The sequence below is a fragment of the Chroicocephalus ridibundus genome, chromosome 6 (assembly GCF_963924245.1).
Source record: "Chroicocephalus ridibundus chromosome 6, bChrRid1.1, whole genome shotgun sequence".
In the NCBI taxonomy this organism is placed as follows: Eukaryota; Metazoa; Chordata; class Aves; order Charadriiformes; family Laridae; genus Chroicocephalus; species Chroicocephalus ridibundus.
The window spans coordinates 4,387,162-4,403,304 of NC_086289.1; the positions used below are offsets into that span (position 1 = coordinate 4,387,162).

At 41.1% G+C, this 16,143-nt stretch overlaps 1 protein-coding gene across 1 annotated transcript; it reads left to right on the plus strand.

The window, feature by feature from the left end:
- The first annotated feature begins 78 nt into the window (after window positions 1–78).
- OAT (ornithine aminotransferase) lies at window positions 79–15,266 on the plus strand. Its single transcript, XM_063338498.1, has 10 exons — window positions 79–217; window positions 3,575–3,801; window positions 4,797–5,021; window positions 5,148–5,243; window positions 8,041–8,168; window positions 10,232–10,354; window positions 11,679–11,807; window positions 12,838–12,951; window positions 13,758–13,902; window positions 14,873–15,266. Exons 2-10 carry the CDS (start codon window positions 3,603–3,605, stop codon window positions 15,031–15,033), a joined length of 1,320 nt encoding a protein of 439 aa, XP_063194568.1. The 5' UTR covers window positions 79–217; window positions 3,575–3,602; the 3' UTR covers window positions 15,034–15,266.
- Window positions 15,267–16,143: the final 877 nt, after the last annotated feature.

A 16,143-nucleotide genomic window follows, 5' to 3' on the forward strand; every position in this document is an offset into this window, starting at 1 on the left:
GGCGGGCGGGCCTGTTCCGCCTGGCGGGGAGTGGAGGGGCGCGGGGGCGGAGGCGGCCGATCTGCGGCGGTAGCCAATCGGCGGCGGCGGCGGCGGCGGGGCGTGGGCGGGCCGTGGCGCGGAGCGAGGAGCGGTGACAGCTGCCGCGGGCCGCCTCTGCCTCTTCGCCGCGGGCTCCGGGCCGAGAAGCAGCAGTAGCAACGGCAGCGACCGGCAGGTAACAGCGCGATGGGGGCGCCTCGGCCCGCTCCGCACCGCCCCGCCCCGGCCGGCGGGGGCCATTCCTGTCTCCTCCCGCGGGATGGCCTCGCCCCGGGTTCCGGCCCGCGGTGGTGCGGATGAGGCCGGCGGTGCGGGCAAGGCCGCAGCAGGCCCCGTCGCCAAGGCAACAGGAGGGGCCGGGCTGCCCCCCGGCGGCTGCCTCCCTGGAGCGCCGGGCCGCAGGGAGGGCTTGAGCCCCAGCGGGGCCGCCGCCTGCCCGCACCCCCCGTCCCCAGGCGGTATGGCTGTGCGGGGGGCCGGGGGTGCGACAGCCTGGCCCCGAGGGGGGCGCAGGCCAGGCCGCCAGAGTCACCTCTCTCCTCAGTGCCTCTTGTCAGCCCTACTCCCGTCCGTGGTGGTGTCCCGAGGATGCCATATTTGCCTTGGCCTTGGCCAGGGAATGGAGAGAGGCGGCTGGTATTTCACTGCGGGGTTTCGTGCTCTTTCTTGTCTGCCGGCCTAGGTCCTGAGGGTACCCTTTGAGGGTGGCAGAGCCCTGGCACAGGCTGCCCAGAGAGGTGGTGGAGTCTCCGTCTCTGGAGACATTCCAAACCCGCCTGGACGCGTTCCTGTGCCACCTGCTCTGGGTGACCCTGCTCTGGCAGGGGGTTGGACTAGATGATCTCCAGAGGTCCCTGCCAACCCCTACCATTCTGTGATTCTGAGCTGTTTCTGATGTGGAGCTAGTCTGAAAAGGTCGTTTGGCATGTGCAGACTAATATCTCTCCTGCTGTAGCTTGTCCTCTTGAACATTCACCCCCTTTGTATTCAGTTGGTAAAGGCCGCACTATGACAGCTGTATCAACTATGAATCTGTGCTGTATCAACATGAATCTGACTGTTTTTCATGTATTTGATAATATATGCCATTTACCTTGCGGTGTATTTCAGTGTATGTCAGGAATTCGGTTCATACAACCATTCAGTTTATCTGTGAGGTCTGCAGGCGCAGTGCTCTTGTCTGGATGTTCTTGCTCAACAGTTGAGCAAAGTTGATCAAGTATGTTTTACAGCTGTGCTTTGAGTAGCTTTTCTATTCTGATGCAAGACCTTTTCCACTTGGTGAAATGCCCTGGCTTCTGAGTCCGGTACTGCATGCTGCAGGGCATGATCATATTTCTCACTTCCTCACAGTTGGTTCTCGCTTCCTCACGGTTTGTTTTTTTTCCATTTTGTTTTTTTTTCTTTTTTTTTTTCTCCCGTTACTGTGCCCCTCCTCTTTCCTGAAACTTCAGTTCATCTTGTCTCGCTGATTATGAAAAGCAGATTTTTCTTCACCTTTTAACTACAGATGCATCCATAATTCTCAGCTTCACTAAGCCCTACTCTGTGTATTCTCCCACACCTTGACTAAAATCACGTGGCCTCACATAGCATAGTTTACAGGGCATTTCTCCTCATGGCGGGGAAAGCTCTTTTAAAAATTTCTGATCAATATTTTTCAACCCGAAAGAACTAAAAGAAGATCCTTCAATTGGTGGTCTGTAATTCTTCAAGCAGAAAGGTAGCTCTCTGATAGAGGGCAGATGAGAGTTTCATTTTTTTACAGCTTTCAATTCAGGAATGTCTGGAAGATCTCCAAAAACATCGAAGCTTGTGGTAGAACTAGCTGCTCTGCCATGGAGGCGTGTCAGGGGCCAGGACGTCACAGACCAATTAAATTTTAGGAGTTAAGCAAGTTGTAATTTTGAGTGATGCAGCCGAGCTGAGTTTCTGTCAAAAATTATTCTTGCAAAGAGAAGTATTTGTCATTTTTATTTGCAAAATCTTTGAATAACAGCCTTGAAAAGTATTAACACAAATGGCTAATATTTAACGGCATCGATGATAGCTGGTGAAATGCCCAGAGCTGTGAAGCTGCTGTTCATCTCTTGCTGAAATGCAGACTATCGACTCTTCCGAAAGACTTGGGTTTTGGTAGATGCAGAAAGTAGTCTTCTGGCTCTGCTGAGAAGTGAGGAGCAGCAATGTAATATGTGAGGAGTCCTCTGAAAGAAATGCCTCTCTGTTTAAGGTGACGCATCCAGTGTGCAGACCTTTTCCAAAATAAATTTAGAATAAACAGGTGACTTAATAATTCTGTCTCTGCAAGCAGCTTGAAATAACAACACCCTTGTGTAAACCACCCCTCCAGTCTCTAGTTGATATATAGTAAGTATATTTTGTTTATGTTTTACAGTATTCTTTTGTTGTTAAGGCAGTGCAGCAATGTCAAGGTTACTTAGCTCTTCAGTTTGCTATGGAGTACATTACAAAGGAGGCTGCGTTTGATAGTCAGAGTACCCGTCATTGTAATCGGTGATCTTCCTTTTGGGCCAGTTTATAAGTGTGATGTTCTGCAAGATTAGAAACTCGAGCTTTGAGAACTCTTGATCTTGCTAAAGCGATCATTGTTTGCTTGTGGCTCTTGGCCGTCCCCAGTACTCGGTGCTGCGAGGAGAGCTTGCTTCAGCTGCTTTTAAAACACCAACTCGGTTTCCCTCCTCTGGGACATATCTTTACATTGACAGAGGTGAAAACAGGGAGGAAATGCAAGTGCATTTGTCTCATGAAATTCTACCCTCAGGTTATCCTTACACAGCAGTACAAGATTATATATTCAGGGAAAAATCATTGAGTTTTACTACAAAAATACAGGGTGCTACAATGATTTTTAATATCTGACATGCTATTACTTTTCGTCTATTTTTTGATGGTCTTAAAATGCCACTGAATGCTTTATGTGTAGGTGGCAACATTTTAAAATCAAGAATGCAATTTATATAAAAAGTCACAAATTTTGCTTCTTCGAGCTGACCTCAGTTAAAACTAATCAATCCTTGTTCAAATTTGATAGTAGTATCAACTAAACATTATTTGGGTCAGGTTTGCTTCTTTCCAGTATTATATTATTTACTTTCTGATTTTGTGACAGGATTTGTCTCATGGAAATCTTTGTTAGACAAAAGGCATTTCAATAGCACAAGAAGTTTGATAAACTTAACTTTCTTATTGTAGTTTATAGTAATAAATTTAGTCACAATTTAAGGAACACATATAGGAAAAATTATGTGACTAGTTCATAGGCTTGGTGAGTCACACATTTTAGTTTTCTTTCTTTCTGTGAGTGTATGTTAAAATAGAAAAAAAAATACTTATTTGAAGTTAGTACCGCATTCATTTATACTTCGTATAAACTTTCTTGATTGAATTGCAAAAGAGCTGAGAAACCTGTAATCCTGGCAGTAAAGACACTTCAATTGCGTCATACATTTCTTCTGAAGCGTTCTTAGTGATAATTATTAACTTATTTTTTTTTCTTTCCTTTCCCCAGATCTATAACGGCATACCTGAAGTCAATAATGTTTTCCAAGCTCACCCGCTCTCAGAGCATTGCTGTTCTCTGTCGAGGTGTTCACGCCTCACTGAGTTCTGCTACCTCAGTTGCTACCAAAAAAACCGTTCAAGGACCTCCATCCTCTGATTTCATATTTGAACGGGAGGCTAAATATGGTGCCCACAATTATCACCCACTACCTGTTGCTCTGGAAAGAGGAAAAGGTATTTCATTTAGGTCTCCCTGGGTGGCGTAGCTGGGATGTGTGTGTGTAGATGGGATGGGATCATGGCATAATGGTTTTGACCTATTTCCAAATCAGTTTCCAAACCTTTGGGTTTTTTTTTTGGGGGTGAGTGGGACTCAGATAATTAATGAAATAAAGACAGCTAATTGCTGATTAGAGAAATGGATCATTATGCATAAGGCTGCCTGATAAAACTGTAGTCTCTCTAAAATGATTTATCTAAATAGAGGTCTAAATTCTGATAATCTTCGTAATTCAGAGTAACTCAGCAGGCAAGTTTCAAGTAACTTTGTTTCTTCTGTTACCTTGTTTGGAGAGGTTTAATGTCAATGTGAACATGAAAAGGTGCATTGGAACCCTATTTAAGTCCTTGTGTACTGTTCCTGCATTATTGCTTAATTTAAATTTACTCTGGTCTTTAATTGTGTTTAAGGGGCTTTTGTGCTCTGCACGTTAAATTCTCTGAGGTTATATTGAAATGCTATCAGTGTAGTGATCCACTAGTTTTTCTTTATCAGTACACGTTTTGACAGCTCAGAGCTGTCAGTCTCTTAAGTTTTGAGACTATTTGGGTTCTGTTGGTTTTGTTCTTTCTTCTATAACCTTCAATTCTTACCAATTCTCTTACAAAAAGTATTCTCTGCCCGCTTTTTAGTACCCAAAAGAAGGACGTGGAGGGAAAGTCATTTTCTGATATTGCTTACTAATTTAGTATAATGGCAGCTTTATATGGGAAATGCTTCTTTTCTTGATTCCTCATTAGGCATTTATTTGTACTGTAGTAGTTTGTTGCTCATGCTCTCCTTGTCAAGTGATTATTTTCTAGTTAGAGGGCATTTCAGGTATGCCCTAAGGAACAGCGAGAATACCATTTCTCTTTGACCAGGCTGTGTTGTAGCTTTGATCTTATACCGTGTAGTATTCATCTCATGTCTTTTATTTTGCGTATTGACCATACCTTTGTTTTCCCAGGTGTTTATGTGTGGGATGTTGAAGGTAGAAAGTATTTTGACTTTCTGAGTGCTTACAGTGCTGTTAATCAAGGCCACTGTCACCCAAAGATCGTGAATGCTCTGAAAGCTCAGTCTGAAAAACTCACCCTTACATCCAGAGCATTCTACAATGATGTACTTGGTGAATATGAGGAGCTTGTCACCAAGATGTTCAATTATAACAAAGTTCTTCCAATGAACACAGGTAAAAAAAAAATATATTTCCATTTTATTTTTTGGCTGTGAGATCCAGTGGTTTGGTAACGTTTGGTACTGCATCAACGGCCTGTCTCATGTACAAGTGTGATAATGGTATCGCTTTATGTTTTAGGAGTGGAAGCTGGAGAAACTGCCTGTAAATTGGCTCGGAAATGGGCATACGTTGTGAAAGGAATTCCAAAATACAAAGCAAAAATTATTTTTGCAGGTATGTAAAGTACGTGTTACGAGTTGAGGTATTGAGGAGGAAGAGAACTCCAGACATTGGCTGTAGCACTCTCTTCTCTCCTATAGCTGTAGTGATCACTTTGCAGTATTCTTAATGTTTCAGAAGGTCTCTGTAGCCTTTGACATTTTAATAATATAAGCTAAGATCTCAACCTATTAACAAGTTATGTTGTACTCGCATATCTGCTGGGGGTGATTTTGATGAAAAACCTACTGTTGTGGCTACAACAGTCTTTGCAGGACCTTAAGGTTCTCTAAGTGCTTCCTTCTAAATTGTGAAGTTCAGTCTTTAAAATATTGTGTTGACAATATATTCTGCAAATGCTTCTGGCTATTTGATTTTAAACTTAAATAGTTATAATCAATTATAAACTTTTTAAAAAATGTAATGTCCTTTAAGAAAAGCATGTGATCTTAACAGAAGTGATTGTAAAAGCAAGAGATACAAATATAATTCCTATGACAAATCAATTTCAGATCCTCTCCCTTGTGGAGGTGTATGCATCAAGAGGCAGTGAGGATAGTTGAGCTGGTAATGTTTGGTTTCGCAAGGGAAATGCAACAATGACCTTAAATCCAGGAAGGAAACCATTGTTAATACGGTGGTTTATAAAGCTTTAAAACAGCAATCGAATATATAAAGTGGACGTTATTTGTACTACTTAACCTTTTTAGTTGTCAAAAATTGATGAGTGGCTCCCTGAAGTCACATGGAGAGTACACTCTGTCCTCCATGCTCTTTTAACCGCTGCTTGGGTGTTGAAGTGCAATATCTTTATATTCCTAATTGGTTGATTTTTATATACCTTTCTCTTGAATTCATTCCTCAAATTACTGCCAACCTCCTCATAGATTCCACATTTGGGTTAAACCTGCTTCCCTCTTAGGCTTTCCCTGCCACTGGTTTTCTTCTGCATTCTTAAGGTCTTCCAGAAGTTGGCATTAACCCAGTAAAGCCATATTGTAGCCTTGATCGTACAATGATGGTAAAAGCAGTGTTGTTAGTGTAAATACGGAGCCCTGCAACGTCCTGCTAATATATGTGGTGTGCTTCCTCCGTTCGTCTGCCTGCTCTGCTTGGCTCTGTAACAGGGAAAAGTTACCTGCCCCTGAAGAGGCTATTGTGCTTTGCTAAAAAAAATAAAACTATGTTTAATTCAAATAACTCACGTTTGGTATTCTTTGGTTATAGGTGAAGTATTTTTGTCAATTCTAATGTTGTTCAATGGTTCTGTATTTTATAAAACCTTTCAGAATAAAGGTTACTACTTAAATATTGACTTTTTTTTTTTAATTGCCACAACTACAAATACTGGTTTTGGCTTTCGGTACATATAATAGCTGAACCATAAACTGTCATTAGACAGCATTTATAAATTGAAATTCATAGTTGAATACGGCATTATTGTTTCTAGGACTCATTAGATTAGATAGTTTGGGGTTTTTTCTTCCGGGAATTCTTTGAACAAATATATTTCTCCCTCTTTCTCTTCCGTAAATATTTTGTTTTGTTCTTTAGTCAATTAACTTCTAGTAAGTGCTTTCTCATCTTGATAAACTGCGTATGCTCTCCATTTTTATGATCCCCCTTTTCCTTAACCACAATATTTAATTATGTGCCAAGTAGTTGGAACGAAATAATAATATTCCTCTTATCAGAAGCCAGCGTTTTGGCAGCAAAAAAGCTCTTTCGGGTAGATAGGGTCAGAACGCAAAATGTTTAAACATCAGTCCAGAGAACCTGAGGTAGATTCTGTGCTTGACAGTGAGCCAGGAGACTGGAGTGGGAAGGTGGAGACAGCCTGCCATCAGCAGACAGACCGTTCTGCTTCCTGTAATTCAGTCTTCAGGGCTTTGTTTCAGGCTACAGGCGGTTGCACTAACATAACCTGGAGGTGATAAGCGTGTGAGTCAGCAAAGCCTGGCAGGGATTGTTCTGCTAGGAGGCATTGCTATGGTGAACGGTGTAATGCTATTTACATTGGCCATTAGAAGGAAGGGATGCCTAGAGCTGGCCACATCAGTAATAATTGGCTTCAGGATTTCCTGCCGATTGAGAACATCCTCTGCCCATAGGATCACAGTTACACAAAGAAATTGGTGGTGAAAAGAAAGAAACGGCTTGTAATGCTGTGAAGGTGGTGAACCCTTAATCTTCCTTGGTCTTTTTAAACACCTAATTAGTGATTAGCTGTGAGTATGTTGATTTAACTGAAATACTAAAATGAATATATCATAGTCTTGGTGGTAGTTGGTTCCTAGACATTTCAACTGATGTTTCTACATGAAATAGTGCAATGTCACAATATTTTTATGGTACCAATGGATTCACCTAGAACTTTGAAATGCACAGAAATATATTTTTTATTTAGGCTTACTGGCAGCTTTAATTTTAGGACCTAAATTCTGGGTGGTGTTTACTTTTTCCCCTGCATTTAATGAGTAATATTTATGTAAAAGCCATACATCTTCCTTAAAAAGATATTATCTTCCTGAGTTATTTTCAATTTTTCAGACTATGAACAAAGCTTATGGAAATTATTTTATATGCTTGCCAGGTCTTACAGTATAATTTTCGTTCATTTTTGACATGTGCTTTTGATATAGCAACACAATGTATTTATGGAACCAACGTAAAATGCTAACAATCAACAGAAGGATGTTAACATTCTCATGTTAGACAACTCTTAAAATGCATTACCAAATGGAAAGTATGATGTCCTATAAAGTGTTCTGGCTCTTAGTCAGTTTTGTAACAATCCCCCTCTTTTTTTTAGCTGGCAACTTCTGGGGCAGAACCATGTCTGCTATCTCTAGTTCTACCGACCCATCCAGCTATGATGGATTTGGACCCTTTATGCCAGGTTTTGAGCTGATCCCATACAATGACCTACCAGCTCTTGAGGTATTTGATGATTTTTGTTCTCTTGTAATAAGTCATTTTGCAGTGTCTCTTTGGTAAATAGCAAGGCAGGAAAATCAGAAGTTTATCCTTTCAAACATGCACTTTGACATGAAGATATATGTATCTAGACATATATGAGAAATATGTGTGTTATAATTACATATAGGAAATGTGTGTAAATTCTGCTTTGGTTTTAATTTTCAGTTTTGCTTTAGAATATAAAAAGAAAAAACACACTATCTGTTTCATTTCCCATGTCACTAAGGTGTTCAAGGTACAAAAGAAGAACAGCAGATAAACTGTAAGGGAATTCAGATCAGTAACATACATTCCACAGTCAGGACTTGGGATTCTGAAACTGATATCTTTACCTAGCTTTCTCAGAAATACTGTGCGTTCTTCAACGACCAGATGACTGGGATTCACTGTAGTCACAAACAAGTCTTTTCAGTTTCACAGCACCCTTAAAACCATGTTAGGCTGGTGTTTTGCTTAAGCTGCTGAAACGCCAGAGATTCTGCGTTTCCCTGGGTTTTCTGAGATGCATCCTGTCAAGCTGTTGGGGAGGGTTGACCTTGATTAGTCTAAAATTTACCACACTCATAATGTGGGCTTAGGTATTAGGAGGGCCACAAAGATGCTCCGAGGGCTGGAGCACCTCCGCTATGAGGACAGGCTGAGAGAGTTGGGGATGTTCAGCCTGGAGGAGAGAAGGTTCCGGGGAAACCTTGTAGCCCCTTCCAGTCCCTAAAGGGCCTATAGAAACCGGGGGGGGGACTCTTGTTGAGGGAGTGTAATGACAGGACTAGGGTTAATGGTTTTAAACTGAAAGAAGGGAGATTTTGATTAGATATCTGGAAGAAATTTTTTCCTGTGAGGGTGGTGAGCCCCTGGCCCAGGTTGCCCAGAGAAGCTGTGGCTGCCCCATCCCTGGAGGGGTTCAAGGCCAGGCTGGACGGGGCTTGGAGCAACCTGGTCTGGTGGGAGGTGTCCCTGTCCGTGGCAGGGGGGTTGGAACTAGATGATCTTTCAGGTCCCTTCCAACCTAAACCATTCTATGATTCCATGATTAAAGTGTAGATGGTGCTTGACGGCAGCCATAGGGTGCTGGACTTGGGAGGAAAGTGAGTTCCAGCCAAACACAGATAGTCCTGAAGTGCTAAGAACATTGTCATTACCACTTTTCCATCATCTGGGTACATCATCTCCATGAGTGACAAGTTAGTTAGGCCTCTGTGCCTGTTGGGTCTGTTTAGTACAAGTGAGTCAGCTGTGGAGATTGGAGGGTTCCTAGGACAGAGATGCTCGCCTCCAAGGAGTTTGGTGAGGGGAAGCAAAGGTCTCTCAGTGTATTATAGTTGCAGTGCGGAAAAGCTTGCTCAGATTTGAACCTACATAAGGCTGCCCATTGTGAAAGCTCTGTAAGCATTTAGTAGCTTTCAGCCAACTTTATGGAGGCTTTGAATGCACTCTGGGGACCTGAAACTTAGATCCACGTCCATCAGACTGATAAGTGAATTAGTTTTGTTCATGGGGCAATATTGAGAAAAGCTGCAGTAAGTTCATGCTGGGAATCATTGTATCTCTTGAGTCTTGTGGACTTCTAAACCTTTTAGAACTTGATGGTGCAAGAGCGTAGCTGTGGACTTTGCTTTAAGGTGACAAAATCGTTCTGGAGAGGCTCCATTCTTTTTTGTTTGAGACAAACTGGGGAAGCGTTGAGCAATTGTTTGTCTTGGATGGGGTAATGCAAAACTGAGTGTATTTCTGAGGCAGTTTATGAACTGATCTGATAATCTGTTTATCTGGGTTTGCAATTTTTAAGATTTGTAATTTCCCAAGCAAGCACACCCAGCTGATTTTTCAAGGCAAATAGTGACATAGGCTTCTGTGTTGGCACTGAAATGGCACTTGGGGATAACTTCCTGACGTAATTACTATTATCGTCATTTGAGGTAGAACACCAGGATTAGAGCTACATGTGTTCATCTCCGTATTTTCTAAATTTCGCCTGAGTAAAAGCTTTTTCGTTTTCTTTCCTGTCCGTATGTCCATTTTTACAGCGGGCCCTTCAAGATCCCAACGTAGCAGCTTTCATGGTTGAACCAATTCAAGGTGAAGCAGGTGTGGTTGTTCCTGACAAAGGTTATCTCACAGGAGTGCGGGACCTCTGCACAAAACACAATGTAAGGAATTCGCTATAACAAGGTGGCTTAAACATTACACACTGTGTTTATATATCTCGTAAGGTCATCCTGGTATGCAAGATACAGGACTTTATATACTACTTTGTAATTTCCTTTTCTTTCAGTGGAATAGGGTAGGGATACTTCTCGTATTTCCTGGCAATACCTTACCAGGAAGTACTTGTTAGCAGTGTACATTTTTCGTTATTTCTTACTACTGTCGCCAGTTTAAGTTTCTATGAATGTTCTTGAAACTGCGTTTATTTTAAATGAATTTAAATTTTAATTTCTTTTTCGTATTCCCTTTCATACCACGTTCTTGACTCCGAGTATTATATCCTGCCTGAATTCTGCTAAGAAACATTCAGTTTTGAAAATAGAATGTTAGAGCCATAATTTCTGTTCTCTGTTAGTGAAGACACGCTGAATTCGACTTGCATTGGGTGTCTCTGGAAGGGTGGGAAGATGTGTTTGTAGATATTTCCGTGGCCTTCAGTTGCCTTTGGGTACTGCCAGTTCTCCCAAGCAGGCTGTGGTGCTGCGGTGCCTTCCTATTCCAGGACCAATTTGCTCAGCCTCTCCCACAGACTCAGGCCACGTCCTTTGCAAGTGTAAGGGAAACAAAAAGAGGTCTGCTGATGTACAGCTTTTTGTTCCCTTGGTGTTGGCTGTCTGACTTAAAAATCAGTGGTCTCTGTTCCAATAGAATTCTGATTCTTAATTTGCAGGTGCTACCCATAAATCCTTCTATACCTTCAAAGGAAGGATTGATTAAGTTGTCTTCATGATTGCTGTGATACTTACCTCTCAGAAAAAAATAAGAGCTATTTTACAAACAGTACTACGTGACAGTAGTGCAGCTTAGGAAAACAAGATGGAAAACTTGGATTTAGGTTCTCAGAGTTATTTAGACACTTGGGCATCAGACTACAAGACCTGCAGAGTTGCTAAAATGGCATTTTTTTGGAAACTTCCAAAGGTCAGTGTATGAACGATGCACTGGGAATAAAGACAGACTAATCCAAGCTTTTTAGAAATCGCACTCTATGGGGAGTTTGCCTTATGCAGAAAAGAATATGCTGAAGATGTCGGAGAGAGGGACAGTAGGTTCACTTGTTAGTAGTTTCACTTTTCATAGAATATGTAAGTCTCCAGGAGGTTTAGAGGAGGTAAAGGAAGTACCTTCAGGTACTTGGGGTAGTGTAGCTGGAAAGCCTTTCATTTGACTGTGTGCACCTCTGCTATATTGTTTGAATTGAGTTAGGAATGGGAGTGAAAGTCGTTCTGTTATGTGTGAATTTTTCTTCTTTTTGTGTCTATGAAGGTTCTGTTTATTGCTGATGAAGTACAGACTGGTTTAGCCAGAACGGGGAAAATGCTAGCTGTTGACCATGAAAATGTGAGACCTGATATAATTCTTCTTGGAAAGGCCCTTTCTGGTGGCTTATATCCTGTGAGTAACAAAGAAACATCCGTTTGTTGAATAACGAGTTTTAAGTAATTAACACTGAAAGTCTACTAGTTGGAAGGCAAACAAATCTGATGTTGGTTGTGCTTGGAAATTGGTGTTTGTAAGATTAACTATGATTTATGACGCACGTAGTCCAACCTGTAAGAGACAGGTAAGAAAATAGCAGAATACATAATGTTACATTTCTAGCCGAAATGGCTAAATGGCTATATAGTATTTTGAACTTCCTGGGTTGATACTTGACTTCTTAAGGTGGCAAGTTATTCGATACCATCCTCTCAGGGGGCTGGTTTTTCGTGTGTTTTGGCCCTTGTCAATTAATTGAATAGATTTGGTATATCTGTTTTCTTCAGTTTGATATTATTTCACGTCAGGATAAGAAGTGTCCAGTGGTCAGCCTTTCATTCTGGAATTACTGGTTAGTCTTTTGTACTCTCTCTGGAGAGTAGTTTATCACAGTCCTGCGGTGATGAATTTCTAGATGAATCCTGTAAAGGAAAAAAAATACTAATGTGTATTTAACATATATTATAAAACTCTTTCTGAACAAGTGGCATTATTTCACTTGTTTGGCATGCCCGCGTGACTGATTTCGTCCTCTTTAGAGTGACTTAAATTCCTGCTGATTAGGCTGGAAGTTACAAGCTGCCTTGAACTATTGTGGTCGATTAAAGCTATTTCTGAGTGGTTAAACAGAGTATTGAAGCTTAAACTCTTGAAATAATATTCATTTTGGAGAAGTGCCCCTCAACTGTAGTTAGATGTTACATGTTACCGGTATAGCTGAGTGTATTTAAGGGATTAAGCTGTTATGTGATTTTCAGATATGCTCTCCTCTATGCAGAGCTGGGAAAGTAAATGTAATTTATCACCATAAGGTGAATTTTATCCTTTCCTGAGCCCTGAGGAAAAGTTTGCTTCAGAGAGATTTAACTTTACTGTTTTAAATATATATGTAAAAGCACTGAACCTCGTTTAAATTTTTTTTTTTTATTGGCCTTTTCCATTTTAGGTCTCAGCAGTACTATGTGATGATGAAGTTATGCTGACCATTAAGCCCGGTGAACATGGATCTACATATGGAGGAAATCCATTAGCTTGCCGCGTTGCAATGGCAGCACTGGAGGTTTGTGTGCTGTCATAGAGATTTGGATTCCAGAGAAAAAAGGATGTGACACTGACGTGATCTTTGCTTAAATCAATCGTACAATTTGTTTTGCTACAAGTAGAAATATAGCTTTAAGTAACAATGGAAAATTGGTAGTCGTTAACTGTTTGCATAGATCACCAAGGAAATTCTTTTCTTTGCTGGAAATGTGTCCTAATTTCTGTGTATTTTACGGTCTTATTGTCTTAAATGACAAAATAAAATTTATCTAGGGGAAGTTTCAGGGCAATTATGTAAATTCGGTAAAATAGTTTCACTGATTTCACGAAGATATCTTTAAATTGGCTTATTTTACTACGCCGTATTGCAGAGGCTGCTGCTCTGTGAGCTTGATAACACATACATGCTACTGGAGCTCAAATTGAAGCTAGTAAAATGTCTTGTCCAGAGTCCACATTTTAATTATTCTGTGACTGCATAATTGACTACACGTAATGCAAGTCACTCAGAAAGCCTCATCATTACCCAGTATGTGGACCTGGACAGATTGAGAGTCTTCAGAGGTTTACTGTTTACTTGTAAATAATGGCAAACGAAAAGCAGTTAATTTAGAATAAAATTTCAAACAGATTATTGTTTGTTGTAACCATGAAGGAATAAAGGCTTAATACTAATCTGCTTGGATATGCAGCCTTTGCAGTGACACTTTGGATGCAAAGCATTTGTATCTCAGCGATTGTAATGTCATTAGTCATCCATTCCAGCATGGTACATAGAACGAATGCAGTGCCCGTCGGTTGACTGTAGATCTGGCTTCCCTTAAGGTAATTGAAGAGGAAGACTTGGCTAAAAATGCAGAAATAATGGGTAACATACTAAGAAATGAGCTCATGAAGACACCGTCTGATATTGTAACTTCTGTAAGAGGAAAAGGACTCTTAAATGCAATTGTAATTCGGGAAACCAAAGGTAAGGAATAAGGTATCAAGCACAACATGAAAAAATACATTTCAGTTTGAATTTAAAGTATCTTAATGGAGTAGGGAAGTGGCTTATAGGCATCATGTTTGGGTTCTGATATTGGGTATAGTACTGTAGGTACCTACTGAAAACTTACTCAAGTGACTGTGTGCTATTAAAAATAGGGATTTTTTTTTTTGCTAAGTAAGTCTGAATGATTTTTTCTGTTGAATTATTTGAATCCTTTTATCATTTGATAATATTCAAACCTGATGGTGAATCTAGCTTGTAACAAATACCCTTTTGTCTCCTCACCTGAAGAAAACTGGCCACACCTGCAAAGCTAGTTTCTGTCGGATTATGGAAGGATTGACTGAGGTTATTTGTTCCAGGATAGTCAGAAGAGTACAGTGAATACAGGAGGGTACCTGGAAGGAAGAAGCTAATGACTGAGAACAAGTTTCTAGGGATTAACACCCTGAATTATATCAGAAAACAGTTTATAAGCCAGAGCAGACAATTATTTTTGTCATGAATATGCTAAGTGACAAAGTGCTGCAGGGACGTGTAATTTCCTAAAACATGCACATGATGCACTGAAATCCAGGCATAAATATAACCTTGTCTGAAGTCCTGTCCAGGTCTTCTCTTACTTCCCCTTTGCACGGTTCACTTTTTTAAATGTATTGCTACATCTAGACAAGCACTCAGCTGTGAAGGAGCAAAACTTGGTGTGCTGGAGGCCAACTTGTGAGTCCCTTCAGACAAATTGCAGTTTTGCAGCCGTCTTGCATGTTCCCTGCAAATTCTGGGGGGTTGCTCAGGCGCTCAGAAGCGACCGCTACATTTGTGACCACGCTTCACCTTTTCACTGCCAGACGGCAAGGAGTTTGCAGTCTGGCCCCACAACTGTGTTGCAGTTGTGCCACTTTTCCTGCTGTAGTCTAAGTGTCTTTTTTTCTCGTTCCTTTAATTGTAGACTACGATGCCTGGAAGGTGTGTTTGCGGCTTCGTGATAACGGACTTCTTGCCAAACCTACGCACGGTGATATCATTCGGCTGGCACCACCGCTTGTGATTAAGGAGGATGAAATCAGAGAGTGCATCGAAATCATTCATAAGACCATTCTGTCTTTCTGAACACGTGGCTTTTAAAGTGTATCTGCTGACTGACCCAAGCCGGTGTGTTGAAATACGTGCGATGAAGGCCTGTTCTTGAAGCAAGCATCTCTCATTCTTTTTATCTAAGAGGACTTAACTCTTAAACCGTAGCTATGTCTTTAAATTATAATGGTTCTGAAGACAATAAAGAATGATTTTAAAGAGCTTCCAATCTTGGAATACTTGGAAATAAAGTGGTGAGGTTCTGTTCATCTAGTCGTGTACCTATTGAACAGTTAAGTCAAAATGTTTGAGGGGAGATATCTGTAGAAATCTGTTTAATTGTTGAAACTCTTGGCCAAAGTTTAAAGCGTAATTTATATATATATAGTTTAGTGAGGGTGGTCTTGCACTCTCATACGACTCTCCAAAATATCACATTTGGCATTTTTGCCCCTTGGTGAGATGTCTGTAGGGTGGAAGCACCCTACGCCACTGTAGGGTGGTTTAATTTCTGTTTCTCATTTATAGCTAGAAAAAGCTTCTAACGCTGGAGGTTTGACAAACTGGGTGCTATGCTGGTGAACTCGAGAAGCATCGAGTTGTGTTCTGCACGTACAGTATTTTGATTGTATGACGAGATGCTCTTTTCAAGCCTGGTCTCAGTATTTGGTTTTGCAGTCTTGTAAAACGGATCTAAGCATCTAGATCGGCTTTTACTGTTATAAAACTTCGTATAATCTGCATGTTTATATTAAAACATGCTTTGCGTTAAAAAAAATATGTTAATGTGCAACTAAAATACACAGTGTATTCAAAAAGAGCAAGCCACGGAGAAACTTGCAGTTGCCTCTGGAGCCACTGCAGGTGCTGCCGTTGCAGTCTATGTGTTTCTGTCCATCTCTAGGTGGCAGCTTCTGTGCTTTTTTACAGGGTGAGTGCTCCTGCACGTGCCTTTGGACGCTGCCAATATAATATTCTGTCTGAAGTTGCGGAGTTGGCTGCTATTCCTCTGCTAGGGTTTTTCATATTTCTTAACTGAGCTGGTTTTAGCTGAGGCTAAACCCCGATTAATCACTGTTAATGCAAAATGTTCCCTTTGCCAAGCGCAGGGGTTACACGCAGTCACGTGTTTGTACTTGGAAGTGG

Bases quoted from the DNA above. Each gene is read 5' to 3' on its own strand.
- OAT (XM_063338498.1), top strand. From the start codon at position 3,603: ATGTTTTCCAAGCTCACCCGCTCTCAGAGCATTGCTGTTCTCTGTCGA. The intron at 5,022-5,147 runs GTAAAAAAAAAA...TTTATGTTTTAG, and splicing joins AGTTCTTCCAATGAACACAG to GAGTGGAAGCTGGAGAAACT. The intron at 12,952-13,757 runs GTTTGTGTGCTG...GCTTCCCTTAAG, and splicing joins TTGCAATGGCAGCACTGGAG to GTAATTGAAGAGGAAGACTT.